Below are 19390 nucleotides of genomic sequence, written 5' to 3' on the forward strand. Positions count from 1 at the left end.
GAAAGAATATAAAAATAACTACTCAAGTTGAAATAAGTGCTGTTGGCAGCAAATGCTAGGCATCCTGATGTTAGCTTCTTGGGCGGAGAAGACTATGGCTCTGCGTCATTTTGTCAGAATGGGGCATTCAAGAATTTCTGTGCTGGCTTCTGGCCAAGTCCTCTATCCATGAATTTCATCTCATAGCAACAGTTGCCATTAAATCATGATACATAAAGCAAACATACATAATGAGCAGATTTGTAAAAAAGAGATACTCCTGATTTATTCATTGTGTTTGCATTTTAAAAATGCACAGACCAGAAATTGTAACTGGCTTCCTAAATTGGTAATCTTTTTTAAAGCCATATTTTCATATTATTTCTGTTTATTCGTCTAAAATCCACATTTAGTGAAAGAGCTGGGATGTGTCCCATGCTTTCTGTACAGCTAACATTACTCTTTGTAGTAATGAATGCCAAGCAACTAAGATACAATGAAAATCGAATCAAGCTTCTTGGAAACTATGACAAAAATAATTGTGTTATTCCTTCATTACATCCACACATTGATTTTCATTTCATCCTTGTGTTCCTTTTAGGACAATCCTCCCTAGGCTAGGTGTCACAAGGGGTATGAACGTCAAAATCCAGGAGATTTAACAATTGCTACATAAACTTGAGAATCTTGGAAATTGAAGTCTACTTGCCTGGAGGAGCGTGTTCAGGGTTGAGGTGGCTGCTTTATGGGGGGAAATATATTTTTTCAAGCTGTGTGATTTCCATTCACATTTTGCAACAGATTTTATGAGCAAATGAATCAAGGTTTTTGTTACATTTTGTTCCTAAACAACAAGTTCTCCTACTGTACCAGAATCCAATTTAGGATACATTTACTAAAGAGAAAAATTGCATAAGCATGCATACACAGTGGTATCTTCTCGATTGCAACTCTAGGATAATTGTGAAGAAGTACCCAATACAGGAATTACAGTTTTGTTTAGTACCAGCTGGTTGTTATGAGCTGGGAGGAGTGGTAATTTAAAATCTCATTGGTAGCCCCTTCCTTCCAAGAATTCCTCAGTAAATAATAATTATGATAGGCTGCCACTAGTCTCTTTCACACCCTATCTGTCCAGAGAGAAGGCCTTCTGCCAAGATCTTGTCTTTTCAGACCAGTTCTAAGAAATTAGGAAGATATTTGGATCCACCATGAGAACAGCCATTTTCCCCATCACTCATCAGTTGTAATGGTATGTGGGAATGACCTTGGGAGAGAGGGAAAAGAGCCATTAGTAGGGGAACAATTAGATAAAAGGCAGCTGACCTTGCAGAAGGACTGTGGGTGGGCTAACCATCTCAGAAGGGACTCTCGCTAGTTTCTGGGGCTGTAAAGGAGATGGGGAAGAAATGTATTTTCAGATTTGCAAAGATTTGGTTAATATAACCTTACAGTAAAGCATCTGGGACTCTGTCTGGACTACCTCACAAGGCCAGCATCAGTTGAAACTGCCTAATTAGGAAGAAGCAGAACCACTATGAAATAGTGCCTTTGTGCTTAAACCTTTGTAGGCATTCCAGAAGGGTTCAGTGATTAATGGTATTGAAGGCTATTGAAAGATCCAAAAGAACTAGGAGAGGGGTGTTTCCTCCATCCATCCTAACAAAAATAATTTTAAAAGTTACATTTGATATATACTTACACATACACACACACCTGGGAAGGCCATTGTCAGCTCTTGGTCTGAATCCAGATTGAAAGATGCTCAGAATATCCATTTCATCCTAGGAGTAGAAGATTGGAATTTGATATTTTACAAAGAGATGGTTTATTCAAAAGGGGGAAGTTCTCTCTTAATAAAGCATTATTTGTCTCACAAATCCAGCCCCACATTGTCTTCCAGGTATGGGTCAATCTTAATGAACAGACTGTCAGCTTGGAAGCCATTTTTCTTTGAGGCTTCTGGGCTGCCACATTTAGTGCCTGGGAATTTGGGAGGCGGATTTCAAGGAGTGGTGGAAGATTAGCCACCACAACATTCCTTTCTCAGAAAGTCAAGGACATGTTACTCTGAACTTGGAGGAGAGTGACTGGGAGTAGTCTCAAGTTGGAACGAAGTAATGATTGGACCATGTGATGAACTTTTGGGTGCAGGGGTTGGATTTTGGATTTTCTTTGGGCTAGAAGAAACCTGGAACTCTCAGATTCGGGTTTTCCTCAGATGTGCCAATATGACATCTCTAATAAAATGGATCTTTGGGAAGATATTCTCAGAGTCTTTTTCTTTGGACGTTGTTACTTGCAACGCTGACACAGAGCCTATAGAACAGAAGTTTCCTATTCACATTCTTAGTCCAGAAGACTCTCTGATGGTTTCTCTAGCTTCATTTTAATGTCTGCTGTACCTCATGATTCACCTTAGAATATATTTGCCTTTGTATAGAATGGAGATCAGGGGATGTTTAGTTCAGGAACCATGGTAGTTTAAGGAATATGGCATTGTTTGAATTGCCTTTTTCTTCTTCTTTTTTGCTTTAACCTCTCCTGTTTGTCAGTTGGAAGGAAACCTAATCCTGTCTATTCCCTTTTGAGACTGACAGAAGTGAATACAATTGAAAGGCAGTTTAAAATTAGTTTGTGAGGGATTGAGGGATAGAAATAAAAAGAAAACTATGCTGTGTGGAAATATTTTCATGTTTCATCTGGTGAACTTTCTCAATAGCAATTAAGCTTTACTTTTATTTCAGGTTCTCTGCATCACCCCATCATATCAAGAACAGAATCTTTATTGTGTACAAAATTGCTTTCCAATTTGTATAATTTTTAGAAATAAGCAATGGCGTTGAATAGAATACATAATGTAAGGAATCTCTTAGTTTCCGTTATGGCATTTGGGATTCTTTTTTTTTTTTTTGGTCAGGAATTCTTCAATTAAATCTTCAAAATGCAATTCATATGTTTCACTTCTCTTCAGGAAGAAAAGAGCGATCTGCCAGACATATGTTTTGAGCAAGCAGAGAGTGATATGATGTAAATAAGGAGCCTGGAAAAAATATTTAAAGGAGGGCTCTATAGCACTGGTTCTGTGTTAGATTTACTGCCTTTGCTTATGGCAGTGATCATTTTTTTTCCAGGAAAATTGCTACGTTTTATCTTTTTTTTTTCAATCTTGAGTAATAAACAAAAATTTTGAAGTAGAGAGAAAGCCAAGAGGAGAAAGTCAGCCCTATTAGCCACACAGCTGCATTTCCTGTCAGAAATGTCCTCTGTGGAGTAATCTGTCCAAATATGCCTATTTTCTGCTTTATTTTTATTGTGTTTGATTCTGCCAGTATTTAAGTTTTGGAGAAGGAAATCAAAGATGAGTATTATTCAACAGAAGAGAGTATCTGAAGCTCAGGGTTGAATTCTGGAGTCCTTAATGCTCTTTGAGCTTGGTTGTTTGCTTGAGATGTTTCATTATCCAGCTAGGTAACATAATCAGTGATAAAGTTGAGGAGGAAGAGGAGGGGGAGGGGGAGGAGGAGGACTGATGATGTTATCTAGTTGTGTAACAGACATTTCCACATTTCTAGGAGATAAAACCCATTGAACATAACCTTTTATGCACTTTTATGCATTAATCGTTCTGCTTAATTCCAGTTTGGTTCATCAAGGATCTTTGTAGAGGAAGGCATTCCGGACAACCCCTCTGCCTTCTCTTCAAAATGCAGCAAGTAATAAGAAAAGACAATGTTCGTCATGCTCTAAAGTTATGGTGTTCCCTTTTAGCCTTATCTAATGCAAGGCATTTGATGAACTGATCAGAATGTCTTATATCAGCTGATTGTACATTTTGCGCACATGAATGCCAAATCTGGTGACGCAGTGGTTAGAATGCAATGCTGCAGGCTAACTCTGCCCACAGCCTGAATTTTGATCCTGAGTGGTTCAAAGTTGACTCGGCCTTTCATCCTTCCAAGGTTGGTGAAATGAGGACCCAGTTTGTTGGGGGCAATAAGCTGACATTTGAAAACTGCCCAGAGAGTACCATAAAGCACTATGAAACTGTATATAAGTCTAAGTGCTATTGCTGTCTTAGATATATCTAGGGAATTCCTGAGTAATTTCTTATTGAAACATGAATGAAGAAGAAAACAATCCAATATAATATTTGTAAACTATAATGTTTTTTGCACAAACCTTAATTTTACTAAAGAGGATCAAATTTTAAGATATTAATCTAAACTTGGTAGATTATATTGCTGCACTTCCTGAACATTCTGCTTTATTCTTTACTTGTTCACATTAAAATAATGCCATTATTTCCTTTCAGCCAAAAATTATATTGAATATTTGGTGTTAATATCTTATATAGGAAACTACTTGGCTATTTCGACATCTTGTTTGAAAGATATTTCTGGTCTCCATATTTTTTAGCAAATTGGATGAAACTTGATTGGTCTATTAGAATCAGTTATAAAAAGTTTGCTAGAAGAGTTCTTTTAAAAGAAAGAAAAGCAGGATGCAATTATATAGATAGGACATAGAGATCTACTTAAAATAACTTTGCTAGAATTTAGAATGGGTACAATAAGGGACAAAACATAGTCACTTATGTTTTAAGTTTGGATTACCTTCTATAGCTAGCAGCTAGCTCACATTTTTCTTAACATCAGTACAACAATCCTGTGCTTGAAGATCTGTAGTCATTCCTTGCAAATTTGCTGTAGTGTAATCCTGTACAATAGAGTAAAATGTGAATACAATAGGTTGTTTCCTTTAGCATCCTTTTTTGTGTATTGGCAGCATGGAAAAATCATACATAGTAAAAATGGCTCCAATATTGTAATAAGATACACTTGAGAGCATTAAATAAAAGCAATTCCCAAACTGCTTTATTTTTCTGGGTTTGTTTTATATGTATGTATGTATACACATACACACAAGTTGGGGGACTATAGAATAGATTGCCACATGGCGTAAAATCCCACATCAGAAATGACAAAGTCTACATTACTGTTGGATCTTAGTCCAAGTGGCCAGGCCACCTAGGAAGAATGCTTACAAGCCCATTTTGGAACAGATGTTAGTCACTGGCTTTTATAACCCTCACTATTCTGCCCAACAAGGTATTAGGGAAAGGAAATGTCCTGTTTGGGTGGCTGCGTAAATAACAGATGAATCAATGAAGTTTACTTTTTGTAATAACAAGGCTCTGCATTCTTCATAAGTGGTGAGGTTTACATTTGTATGTAAATTAGTGGTGACGCCATGTGCTTTTCTTAATTTGCACACATCTTGCAGCTCTGATACGAAGTGATTCTAAGCCACAGTTTACAAGCAAATGCAAATTATAGCTTTTACAACCAATGAGGTTCTGTAACAGCTTTATATACAATTATACTGAAATACTATGAAAGGTTGCTTATGTGTGTTGAGCAATGTGATTTGTTTTTTAAAATGTCCACATGTATAAAGGTAAAGGTTCCCCTCACACATATGTGCTAGTCGTTTCCGGCTCTAGGGGGCAGTGCTCATTTCTGTTACAAAGCCGAAGAGCCAGCTCTGTCTGAAGACGTCTCCGTGGTCATGTGGCCGGCATGACTAAATGGCGAAAGTGCATGGAACGCTGTTATTTTCCCACCAAAGTGGTCCCTATTTTTCTACTTGCATTTTTTACATGCTTTCGAATTGTTAAGTTGGCAGAAGCTGGGACAAGTAACGGGAGCTCACTCGTGACATGGTGCTAGGGATTTGAACCACCGATCTGCTGATCTTTCTGATCCAGAAGCTCAGCGTCTTAGCCACTGAGCCACCACATCCCCTAGTCCACATGTTTAAATGACAATAAAACTCTTGTGCCTAGTGAGCCTGGCTTCTCCAAATAGATGCTCTTCTGGTTTGGTGAGGATAATGGATGTTGTAAACCAATACATCTGGAAGACACTGGGATAAGAAAAGCTGTTTGCAGACTCTGCTGTCATCAACTGCAGGATAACTTTCTATCTTGTACATTCCAGGTTTTGGTCCATTGGATGAAAACTCTTTTTTTTTTTCATTTTATTGTTTAAGGCTGTGAACCTTTTTCAAGGTTTTTCTTTTATTCCTTTGTTTTACTTAGGTGTTATGTACTTTAAAAGGCATTAACTAAATGGAGGCTAGGATCTTAAAACTTATTTTAGGCATATAGAAGTTGGGTTTAGACAGCCTAATAGGAAATTTTGTTCTTGTTCCATTACATAACAGAGCATTGGACAGCCATATTGGAAGCTCGTTCAGATAAAAAAATGGCACAAAATATGGAGTGGTGGGCTGTATTTAAGAAATTAGTATCCCAGATATCACTGACCTCGTGACACCAGTCATACATTGCTTTGGATACTGGCTAGAACAATTTCTTTTCTGGATTCTGAAGATGTGAGGCAGACAGTCTAGTGAAGATCCATATGGGTTGGATTCTTCCCTGAACCCTTTTGCTTGTTCCATGTTGCAATATAATTTATAAAGATCATCTCCTTGTGCCAGACGGTTATCTGATTCCCATCTCATGTTGATTGACAGTTTTTTGTACTAATGGTCTCATTGTTTTTACTCCACTGTTTTTTGCTTATTGGCTTTCTTGGGATCCTACTCTTGGAGAGCTTGGAAGCATATACTGTATTACCTTTGTCTTGCAATTACTATTTGTGTGAAGAACAAGCTTGGCCTAACAGTTGGTGTTTGTTTAGTTGGTTTTGCAATTAAAGACAAACAAGAATCAAAGATGTAAAATGATCTACTGGGATAGACCAAAGGTTCCCTCTGACCAACTAACTACTCTAGGATTTATTTGCAATAGCAATCTGAACTCAGGTGCTCCATTTAAATTGTTTGCATTTAGTTCGCAGCTTAGCAGTTTACAATTTCATGTTTATGTGACATGTCCCAGATAAATTGTCTGCCAATAAATCTTGGATCTTTCTGGAGCAACCAGTTTGTGCTTGCCCTTAATTGTATAACAGCCAGTTAACAATTTGTGACAGTCCTTAGACACTAAAATAGTAGAATCACAGAATTGAAAGGGACTGTTTTAATGATCAAATCCTCTCTGCTCAGTTTAAGGAATCCAAATTAAAGCATGTTCAATAGGTGACTGAAGGAGAGTTGATCAACCCATTGGTAACTGGTTCCATGTCAAATGGCTCTTATTCTTACCACCTTTTTTAAGCACTCTTGTAACTTAAATTTATATTACTTTCTAATAACAAAGCACAGGTACTGGTGCCTAGTGACAATACAGAAAGTATCTTTCTCCAACTTCTGAGGAATTTGAAGAGTGTTAAATATTCCTTCAGTTTCTTTTCATAAATCTGTTCTAATCCTATGATAATCTCATTTCCCATCTCAGAATATGTCACTATTTGAGAATGAAGGTTCGTTCTCTGAGCTTGTGGATTAGATTCTGAATGTTTCATTTCCAGGCTAGGTAACATCTTTAAAAACCAGGATCCACGACAGTGGTGGGATTCAATTTTTTTTACTACCAGTTCTGTGGGCATGGCTTGTTGGGTGTGGCAAGGGAAGGATATTGTAAAACCTCCAGTCAGAGGTGGTATTTGCTGGTTCTCTGAACTACTCAAAATTTCCACTACCAGTTCTCCAGAACTGGTCAGAACCTGTTGAATACTACCTCTGATCCACGAACACTGGCTAGCAGTCAAATGCTACTATCCCAAATCCTTAATCTCCACCCACACAGACACCAAACAGCGCCAGTTCAATTGGAGCAATACAAAAATCATTGGCCATACTATCACCCACTATGCTTATGAGTTCATCGAAACCTGGCACTCCACAAGCAATTCCATCCACAGATACATTGAGCTACAACCAGCCTACGAACCCCACAGAATCCAAATCAACCACACAGCCAACTAGAAACAGTACCGACCCTCAACCAACCCACCACCACCAGCAGTTCACCTCCCAATGATCCTGGCCTGATGTAATCTCCTTATCACAAGACCCATCACAAGACTCACAGCTGACCCATCACAAGACCCTCACTTGACACACCACACTTGAGGCCCTTAGAAGAACACTGACACTGACATCCCCTAAACTCCGCTGAAAATGTTACCTACCCTGGTAATGAAACATTCGGAAACCAACCCACAATCTCAGAGAATGAAACTTCACCCTCATTCTAAACCCGAGCCACAGATATTTTCCACTGCTGCAAAGATATGTCACAGTTTGTCTGAAGTTTTCTTTTAAAGCATGATGCCCAAAATACCTGAGGTGGGGTCTGAAGTGGAAATGATTACTTCCCATGAATTTCCCAGCTGATGCCCACTCATATTGTATTTACCATTTTTGCAACCATATACTGGTAGTAACTGCTACCTCATATTCAGTTTTCAATAAAATGGTATTATTAGTATAGTAAAATAATATTTTATAGCTATTGCTACACAGCCAGTATTACCTCTCCTCTATTCATTTGATTTGTTCTCTCTCTCTCCCCCCCTCTCCCTCCCTCTTTCTCTATTTTTCTCTCTGTGTGTCTAAATACACATGCACACACACACACACACACACACACACACACAGAGAGAGAGAGAGAGAGAGAGAGAGAGAGAGTGTATTTTATTCAAATTGTTAGATCCCATCCGACTCCAGATCAATTCTGGTGAGTATAAAAGCAGACTAGGATATATAAAATCAAATTAGAGTATGTTAAATATTAAACAAAATGACAAGTCTAATTAGCAATAACGAAGTATATCATATATTCATCAAGGGCTCTCACCACCCTATCTTGAAGCCTAGAGAAGAGCCAGGTCTTTACGGCCTTCTAGAACATCATCATTTAATAACTTTTTGTTTATGTATTCATTCATTCACTCACTCATTCACTAAATGTATAAGACCACCCACCTCAAATACATGTCCTCTGGACAAATAACAATTAAAATAGTAAAAAATAAATAAAAGCATATTATAAAACAGCAGCCAATTGATCCAAACAGCTACCAATGCTTCAATAACAGACTTTCTTTAAAAAAAAAAAACCGAAGCTCCCTCTGGAACCCAGTTGGGTCCATTAGATGTCTGGGGCGGGCCATTTGGATAGGCTAGCCTCCTGTGTAGAGGAGGGAAGCCATAGAATTGGATGTTCAGCAAGGAATTATCTGACCATGGCAGGGGAGAAAGAAATTACTCCTGTTTTCCAAAATATATCTATTTTTTCCAATATTATGTGTTCTGCAGATTTGATATGTATTCTCACCACTTTCTCATTCAGATAATTAAAGAAGCATGTTGAAGACATATAAATCAGGGCTGAAACTTTTAGCATCCCTCTTGATATAAATTTGATGTGGAAACACTGATGGACACTTTGTGAGTATTCGAGCCACCTTAACAGCATTGTTGTCCAATCCATATCTCAGTAGAGGTCATCAGAATATCATTTGGTACTTTGTAAAATGTTTTCTGAAATCAAAATATATTATATTTAGAACATCTCCACAAGGAAGGATGTTATCCTGGCCAAAAATGTATTAAGTTTAATCTGGCAAGATTTGTTCCTAACAATTCCATGGTCATTTGTTCTCAGGGGGCTCTTATAACTCTTAGAATTTTTCCACATATTGAATGCTTATCTATTCTTATCTATTCTACTGATTCATCTTTCGTGGATCTTTCCTTCTCCCTCTTTTACAAAGAAGAACAGCATCTGCCCTCCTCTATTCATCTTATAATTAACCAGTTCTCCAGGCCATTAGCAATATTGTAGGATGTAATTCATTTGCTTCTGGATATTTAAACTTGTCCCATGTAAGTACAATATGTATTTTTGACCATATTTCTGCCAACCTCAAATTTCTCTTCTGCATTTTCTTGCTTAAGGATCTGCTTATTTTTAAGATTTTCCATGGGTTTGGGTTTTTTTTTCTGCAATCAAAATAGAACATTTTAATATAATAAACTCAAAATAAGATTTTTTTTTCATGATACTGAAATTGTATATGGAGATTTTGAAAGCTCGCTTTAACAGTTGGTATCAATCATCCAGTTTTTAAGTTCCCTGTTAAAATATGTTTTTGTAGAATGTCTGAAAATAAGAGAGACTGGAAGAATGTTGTCTAGAAAGGCAAGAGGTGACCATTTATTTCTTGGCATAAACACTAATTGTACTTGTTAGCTGAAGACAACAGTTATACTGGGGAGTTGGAGAAAGGAACAACTGCCAAAAATCTTAAAGCCAACAGTATCTTATTCTGTTCCAACTTAGCGTACAATGTTCAAATCATAATAGTTTCCACATTTCTGCTTTTTAATGTCTTTAATTATATTCTTTAGCTTTTACCATCTATTATCTTTTCAAGAAAATGATTGTAAAAAGTTTTCTATTAGTTCACTGGTATTGGCTTAATCTTTTGTATTTTCAACACCTAGTATCTTAAAGTGATACTTTTTCTATGAACCCTCCATCTAGCACCAACATTCAGGAAACATAGGATAATAATATGGCAATATAGCATAAGATAACTTTGTATAACAATGCTATACAGATGGTCTATTCTTACCTTTCCATAACTAGTGACTTCCAAATATATTTTGCACAGTTCCCAAAATTCGGAGCACTTCTACTTCTAATATATTCTCTACTCATAGCCCAAATAAAAAAAGCTCCACAATGTCTTAGATTTAGGATATGAATATTTTAGGTGTATTTATATAAAGATGAGACAGCCTGTCCTTACCAGATTCTTCAATGCCTTCAATAATGATCCAACTTCTAATGTACTGCTTGAAAAGTTGGAGTACATTCAGAGATGCATCTGCTGTAGATATAGCGCTTGTTGTCAAATATCAGCACAGGAAATGTTTTATGACATTTTGTATTATGTCACAAATTGTTTTCTGGTGATTTTTACATCTTACAATGTTTTATAAAATTTGCCTAATTTCAGTTCTATGGGAGTCATGGGTCCCGGATTTTGGATGCATACTGTAAGTGGGCCCGTTTGATTGATGCACCATTTCACCCAGTTGAAGGCATAATGGCTCAGCGGTTAAAGAAGCACGGGCTTGAGACCCAAGCGCCAGCCAACAGGGTGAGCTCCTATTACTTGCCCCAGCTCCTGTCCACCTAGCAATTTGAAAGCATGCAAATGTGAGTAGATAAATAGGTACCACTTTGGTGGGAAGGTAACAGTAATCTGTGCACCTCAGCATATAGTCATGCTGGCCACATGACCATGGAAATGTCTTCAGAGAATGCTGGTTCTCTCAGCTAAGAAACAGAGATGAGCAACACCCCCTAAAGTCAGACACGACTGGACAGGGAAGATCTTTACCTTTATCTTTTTACCCAGTTAAAAGTTATGGAAATGAGAGTTTTAGTAGTATATCATGCCATGTTGTTCTGCTCCTCATTTGCCTCTTTCATGAAAATTTTTTAGAGTCTATCATCAGACAGCATTTCAGCCTTCTTTTTTCACATACAGGTTTGAAGTTGGTTCCACAAGTGAAATACTAAGTTTCATCATGCTGACTTTTGAGACTTCTGCAAGTCCTGGGATTCCCAACCAGACTTGTGCTAAGAGTCTGATTTCTAGCAAATAAATCAAGCTAAGAGGGAATACCTTTTTTTCTTCCTACTCCAATACATTCTTCTCATCTCAAATCCCATGCTTTCCTGGCCATCAAGTGCATCCCTGACAGTACTTTGGCTCAGACGCAAAGAGCAGACACACAAAAGCGAAGTCTGTAAAGAGTTAATTCAACTTCAGGAAAAAAAAGGAGTGGGAACCCAATTCCTCCGTCTTAATAAAATACAGGTGTTTTTACTGGAGGACCAAAAAAATCGAATTTGGGACTGCAGCAAGCACGTATAAACCAGAACAGAGTGCTATGGAAAAATGTGCTATTGAATAATGAGAAAGCAGTTTGGAAAAGCAGAAGTGGGCTGTACTAAGGGTTTATGAGGAATGTAGCAGTCTCTGGCTGAGGTTTACCTTAAGGTTCACAGGTGGGGGGGAACACATTAATCTTACATGAACTGTTCCTCTGACAACATGAAACTAACTTCCACTGTAATAAAACAAGAATTCAGTCTTGACGTTCCTCTCCCGGTGTTTCTCTTTTTCCCTAGCTTTTATCTGGGTTTGCTTTAATTTAATATGGGTGTGTGTGCACGCAGTAAGCCTTAACCTTACTTAGAGTAGACCCATTGAAAACAGTGGGACTTAAGCTACTCATTTCCACTGATTTGCAGGAGTCTATTTAGACCAGAGATAATGGCTCTGTCACTACATGTGGTTAAAAGCATAAAGAGAAGCAAGCATACGTATTTAGGCACATGACTTCTATCACTCAGCTGCCCAAAGCAAAATGTTGCCCACATGCTCTGTTTCCTCTTCCTCAGAGGAGATGGTATCGATCATGCTGCTATCAGGGTTAACATGAATATACCGTGTAAAAAAATATGACATGCCTTTTCCACTTTCCCCTCAAGCCAAATTTAAAAGTATCTTTGTGGACATGCTCTGTAAGGCTTGTTCCTGCCCCAGAGAAATTGAAAATGGACCACAAACCCATCATTTTAATACTGCAGATTACATGGGGAGCTCAGGATGAATGATTTTTAGAATTTTTTTTTTTTTTAGTTAGCAGGAAGGATTCTACACTGAACCACATGCAGAGAGGCATGACGAAAATGGACTACAGGTAGTCCTTGACTTACAACAGTTCATTTAGCGGGCATTCAAAGTTACAACGGCAATGGAAAAAGTGACTTAGGACCATTGCAGCACCCCCATAGTCACGTGAGCAAAATTTGGGTGCTTGGCAAGTGGTTTATATATTTATGAGGGTTGGAGTGTCTCGAGGCCCTGAGATCAGCTTTTGCGACCTTCTGACAAACAAAGTCAATGGGAAACCCAAATTCACTGTACAACCATGTTACGAACTTAACAAATGAAAGGATTCATTTAACAACTGTGGCAAGAAAAGTTGTAAAATGGGGCAAAAACTCACTACAAATGTCTCACTTAGCAACATAAGTTTGGGGCTCAATTGTGGTCATAAGTTGAGGACGACATGTACTTTCTTCCCAGGGTTCAGTGTCTTGTCTTTTCTCTTTTTAGGCTGTTCTAAATCCTCCTTAAAGTTCTGCTTGGTTGCTTCTCTGAAGTGTCTCTGTGCCCCTGATGTAGCTAATGGCTCTGCCTGCCATTATTCAGACTGCAATAGCAGCTGTGATCGTTTATATAACAACTTTCTTTTAAAAAAAAGTTTATTTCACAATGGATTGTTGTACTTATTAAATAAAAGCTACAGTTGAAATGCATTGAGTAATATCTGTAGAAACAACAAGGAAAGGGATGGAAAAAAAATTGATTAGTCAGTTCTTTATTTACTTCAAGACTAGGCTGTTTCATTTCTGAAGACTGAACAACTTACAAATAATAAAAAAGTTCAAATATTAAAAATGTAGTAACATAAACAATGGCAAGGCCCAGTTATGTCCAGAGGTGGTATTGAGTCAGTTTGGACCGGTTCTGGCGTACCGGTAGCAAAAAATTTGACTAGTTCGGAGAACTGGCAAATGCCACCTCTGACTGACCACGCCCACCCGCCCCCGCCATTACCTGTCTTATATTCCCTTGGATTTTAGCTCAGCTAATTCACATGGCAGAACGGATTGCTGCGCCTCAGCTGAGCTAAAAAACACCTCAGCTCACCAGCGTTTGGACAGAGATCAGTCTTTGACCCCTGCATGCGTGCACATAGAACCACTCATAGAACTGGTAGGAAAAAATTTGGAAACCCACCACTGGTTATGTCATATGTTTGGACATCAGAATCTTGCAGAATTTCTATCTGCAAATGGCTCTCTAAAGAACCATTTTTTTCATGGCTCTTCAAAACTAATAGGGAGGGGTAATAACAGATAATCAGAGTTAGAAGGGACCTTGTAGGTCTTCTAGTCCAAGCCCCTGCGCGAGCAGGAGACCCTACTCCATTTCTGACAGATGGGAGTCCAATCTCTTCTTGAAAGTCTCAAGTGATGGCGCTCCCGCAACTTCCAAGGGCAGCTTCTGTTCCATTGGTTGTTCTCCCTGTCAGAAAGTTTCTCCTTATTTCCAGGTTAAATCTCTCCTTGTTCAGTTTCCATCCATTATTCCTTGTCTGGTCTTCAGATGCTTTAGAAAACAACTTGACCCTTTTCTCTCTGTGGCAGCCCCTCAAATATTGGGAGACTGCTATCATGTCTCCTCTGGTCCTTGTCTTCACTAGACGAGTCAAGCCCAGTTCCTGTAACCGTTCTTCATATGTTTTAGTCTCCAGTCCCCTAATTATCCTGGTTGCTCTTCTCTGCACTTTTTCTCGAGTCTCAACATCTTTTTTATAATGTGGTGACCAAAACTGGATGCAGTACTCTAGGTGTGGTCTTACTAAGGCTTTATAGAGTGGTATTAGTACTTCCCTTGATCTTGATTGTACCCCTCTGTTAATACAACTTAGGATTGCATTAGCTTTTTTGGCGGCTGCTGCACACTGCTGGCTCATATTTAGCTGGTTGTCCACTAAGATTCCAAGATCCCTCTCACAGTTACTGCTATTGAGCCTGGTTTCACCCGGCCTATAAGTGTACTTTTGGTTTTTCTTGCTTTAGTGCAAGTCTCTACTTTTCTCTAGACTGAATTTAATTTTGTTAAATATGGTGGTCTGAATATGTGGAGGAGGCTGTTTCTGAGGCTGGGCCTATCACTGGGAGGATCCGAGCATGGAATCCCTGAAATTTGTGAGTGTGACCCTTCCTCCCTCTACCACTGTGTCTGTCTATAAAATAGCAATAAATGAATCTACAGCAGAGACGCAATCTCATCCACCACCACCCCCAAAAAAGGGGGGAGAGCAAATATAAGTGTCAGAAAACAGGGATCTTGAGGCATACATTCCAGGCCAAGCTTAATATGATTGGTTGAAAATTAGCTACAAGGGTTTAATCCTATAAGGGTTAAACCTTATAGGATTCTAAGCCAGCATATCTCACAGATCATGTTGAGGGAGACCAGGTTAGGACTCGTCTGTTTCCGTAATAATGAAAAAAGAAGCTATTTGTTTCAGTTGTGAAGAAAGTTCTTACAGCAAACCTTGATTCTTGGGACTTCCGTTACCTCCATTCAGCAGAATTTGGACACAATAAATGAAACTATTACTTCAAACCTCATCCCCAAACATCAAAGTCCATTGTATCCAAAGCAAAGCAATGTAATTTACACTTTTTGTGTTAGTTTCCATCATTTACATATTCACACAATTGTTGTTTTTACATCATTTTGTATTATCACCTGCATGACTTAAATTATGCAACTGTGGTAAATTATATCATTAACTTAAATCTGGATTTAACAGACAAATTTAATCCACCCTAAAATTGTTAAGTGTTTACTATATATATAGAGCACATAAAGTATGCTTTCTAGGGGCTAAGGAATGAAAAAGAAAGCTTTTGTTTTCTTTTGCATGTCTATTTAATCATAAAATACAAACCTTCATGATCATTTTTTAAAAATAAATAATGAACAAACACAAGTAAAGACCACTGTATATGCTTCAAAATGTTACTTTTATTTACTGGATCTGACATTCTGTATAACTTTTGTACTATCATGTGGCACAATATTTACATTGATAACAATATACGTTTTAGTAGTTATATATAACTCTCTCTGTGTGTGTGCATGTGCATGTATGTGTGTTGCACAATTTGAACAGATGGAATTCTAACAAAGTCTTTTGACTTACAACGGGCTGAGAACAGCTACAGATTAGTGTAAGATAATCTTTCAGCCACAAAACTGCAGGAAAATGGATGAATGGTTTGAAATTACACAAGATTGCTTTTTCTTTGCTTTGGAAGAATTGCAGGAGACTTCATAAACATTTAATTAAGGATTCCTTTAACCCATGTTGTCTGAATACTGATCTGCGAATAATGGTATTTCCATAACACCAAAAGGCAACAATCACTCAAAAAGAAGACAACAGGATCCCAGAAGGAATCTGGTAAATACAAACACATTTTTATTTAGAAAAGAAAAGCATAGCAAAAGGACGAACACATTTCCTAGTATACAGAACGCAGAGGTCACAAGGTCAGAGGGACTAGGCTATTCATGCGTATCTTCCATTCTTTCCATAGTTGGGCTTGCTCTGGAGCAGGGCAGCGATTTAAAGAGTGGTTTTCATTTTCTCACCCTTTCTTAGCCTTAGCCATTGCATTCAGAATCCTATTGAAAGCTTCCTTTAAACAAGCATGGATAAAAAACGAATGAACCCAGTGTGCAAACACAATGTGAGATTTGCTCGCGGATTGGAGGGTTGTTGTTTTTTTTAATTGTTGTTTTTGTGTGCAAAAGCTTCTTGGCTAACTTATACCCGCAGCAGTTACAAGCAAGCACTTGTCAAATTTCAAGTGATAAAATACTCATTTTAGAACCAGCGTCAGGAAAGAGGACCAATCTCAACCCCTACTGTAGAATGTAGGATCGAAATTGGGCATTATGCTATGGTGAAGACCATTGCAAAAAAAAAGGATTTCCAGCAATGCGACTGTACCAGACACAAACATAATTCTTCTTCCAAAACCACTATGTGGGGCTGGGCGGGGGGGGGCAGACAATATGCAGAACTGGGGATATGTCAGTTTCTGAGAATACAGGGTAATATGTAGACAGAAAAGGAAGCAGACGATGATTCAAGGGAAAACAGACTGATCCACCTTCCTTTCTTCTAAAAGGAAGTTTGCTAGTTACTTCCTAGGTTACAGTTTCTAGGCCAGAGTAGGAAAACCCTAGAGGAAAATTGGAATGGAGAAAATGGCTGTCTTTGAAGACTGTTCCAGCTATATGTTTCCACCCATCTAATCATGTAATCTAGAATGGGCATGGCTCCAGGCTTTATCTGTTAAGCAGTATCATCTATGGCAGGGGTCTCCAACCTTGGCAACTTTAAGACTTGTGGACTTCAACTCCCAGAGTTCCTCAGCCAGCTTCAACTCTGGGAGTTGAAGTCCACAAGTCTTAAAGTTGCCAAGGTTGGAGACCACCGATCTATGGAACCTAGGAAACATATTGTTTCCGTGCCCTGTGAGATGTCCATAAGAGATTTGTACAGTTCCCACTCTCTGACCTTTCATAGACCGCTTAAGATGTGGTTGTTCTGAATATTTGTAGCTCAGTGTTGAAATGTGGGGTCCTTGGTGCCCTGTGAGCTTGGTTGGGTTTTTTTTGCAGACGTTTCATTACCAAACTAGGTAATATCATCAGTGCTAGTAGGGAGAGCAAACCCCTCTCTCTACTAGCACAGATGATGTTACCTAGTTTGGCCTGCAGGAAAACAACTAAGCTTAGAGACCACCAAGGACCCCACATCTGGTTATTCTTCCTGTGTACTCTCTCTCTAAGTCTCTTCTAACTCAGAATAGGCTCAAGCAACATTGAATGTTAGCTATCTTCTTTTTTTCTCTCTCTTTATGTATTTTTTAATTTTTTAGCAGTAAATAACCCAAAGTTGCTATGCAATCGGGTACTCTCAAAATTAAAATAATTCACAAATATCCCTATAGCTAAAAGATGTGGATCTGATCATACTTCTCAGGATTCATTATTTGTCAGGGTAAAACTTTAAATGGAATTGCATGCTTACAAAGCATATAGAAGAGGTCTCTTACATGTAGAGCAGGGGTCTCAAGCTCAATTTACCTGGGGGCCTCTGGAGGCAGAGTCTGGGTGAGGCTGGGCCGCATAAGGGATTCCACAAAAAACGTTGTTAAAAAAATATCCTCAAATGTCATCAACAGTTAATGATTTCTCCAATACATGAACTGTCCTGAACACATGAATGGAACATTTAATGAAGATCATGAACAGTTCCTCAGAACATGGCTTCTCCAGCTTACTCCTTGCTGCCAGAGACTTGACAACGCTTCCTGTCACATATCTGAGCCACATTTGGCTTGAGAGAGGAGGCACTTGAGATCCTCAGTATGGCTTGAAGATGATCATCAGTAAGTCTGGACCTGTACTTGGACTTGTTAAAGTTCAGGGTGGAGAAGAAGCCATGACAAGGAACGGCGGGCGGGACTTCCTTCAGAGGTCCATTCCCCCTGCGGGCCGCACTAATATTATACTTTCATATCACGGTGGGGGCCACAGGATATCGTCCTGCAGGCCGCAATTGGCCCACGGGCCGTGAGTTTGAGACCCCTGATGTAGAGGATAGTTTGAAAGCTAAAAATGTATCTATTTCCTAAGGCTAAACCCATTTGAGGTATGTTTAAATAGATAGATTAAATAGCAAATGTCATCTCTCTCACTTGCATTCCCAGGATCTGTACCCTACTCAAGCTACCATTTCTAACCCAGTGAATGAAATAGTTTTGTTTTCCCAACTTCAAAAGCACTCTTACTTCAAGCAGCTAAGCCAAATAATTGTGAAAAGGAGAGAAGTTGCAAAAAATAAAATAAAAATGGGCAGGCCTACTGAAACCCAGATTAATGCCAACTGCAAAATCAGACTATCATCAGCTAATGTGAATATTTTAGCTAATCAGCACCATCAGCAATGAGAACTGGTTTGCCTGTAAAACTTTATGACAGCAAATCAGCCAATGATCATTTAAAATCAATTATTAATGCAAGTCAACTGACATTATCAATGATAGAGACAACAAAAATCAAGGGCAACATACCAGGAATGGGGAGATCACAAGATTATGAGCGGAAAGAATTTTGCAGCACAATCTGACAGCATGATGAACTAATTATTGGGCATATGCTGTTTGTGACTAAATTCACCCAACTTGTACTTCACTTCCAGTGATGGCAGAGCAGTTAGGCTGCACTGTTGGAGTACAATTTTAAGACTCCCATTAACACAAAATTCACCTGCTTGAAGTCTAACTTCACCGTGGTTTGGCATATGTATCTATTTGAACTTGATTGTCTGGATAGTACTAACCCTTATTTCTGAACTTGTGTGTGTGTGTGTGTGTGTGTGTGTGTGTGTGTGTGTATGTGTATTAATTCTGAAGGACTTTAAAGAAGCTAATGCTTTAGGTCAGGAGTCTTCAAACTTGGCAAGTTTAAGACTTGTGGACTTCAACTCCCAGAATTCCTGAGCTAACATGACTGGAGGAGGAATTCTGGGAGTTGAAGTCCACAAGCCTTAAAGCTGTCAAGTTTGAAAGATCCCTGCTTTATATCCTTCTTCTATGGCCTTATTCTTACTGCCTCCTTTTAAAAGAATCATGTTATTTAATAAGGAAAGGCTGCTCTGATGGCCTTCTCAAGCAAGTACAAATGCACAAGCAATTCATCATAAGAAAGCCTTTCAGAACACAAAGGCTGCATCATTCTAGCTCCAC

The 19390-nt window shown here is 38.6% G+C and overlaps 1 protein-coding gene across 13 annotated transcripts in view; it reads left to right on the forward strand.

Annotated features, from left to right (window-relative positions):
• Positions 1-19390, forward strand: part of RAD51B (RAD51 paralog B) — a 329833-nt gene that overhangs the window by 288209 nt on the left and 22234 nt on the right. Inside the window, exon 11 of one of the 13 annotated variants that reach the window (XR_015741000.1) lies at positions 9248-9345. The exons of 11 other annotated variants lie outside the window; for them this stretch is intronic. Coding sequence is in view for 1 of the 2 variants with exons in the window: in XM_087921710.1 (XP_087777836.1) it covers positions 9248-9255 (8 nt within the window). In the remaining variant the exon portion in view is untranslated. Of the gene's footprint in view, positions 1-9247; positions 9346-19390 lie in introns of those variants that run through there. One more of the 13 variants, XM_087921710.1, reaches the window with a different exon arrangement.

Source organism: Pseudonaja textilis, chromosome 1 (genome assembly GCF_049901715.1).
Source record: "Pseudonaja textilis isolate UNSWEBS1 chromosome 1, rPseTex1.2, whole genome shotgun sequence".
Lineage (NCBI taxonomy): Eukaryota > Metazoa > Chordata > Lepidosauria > Squamata > Elapidae > Pseudonaja > Pseudonaja textilis.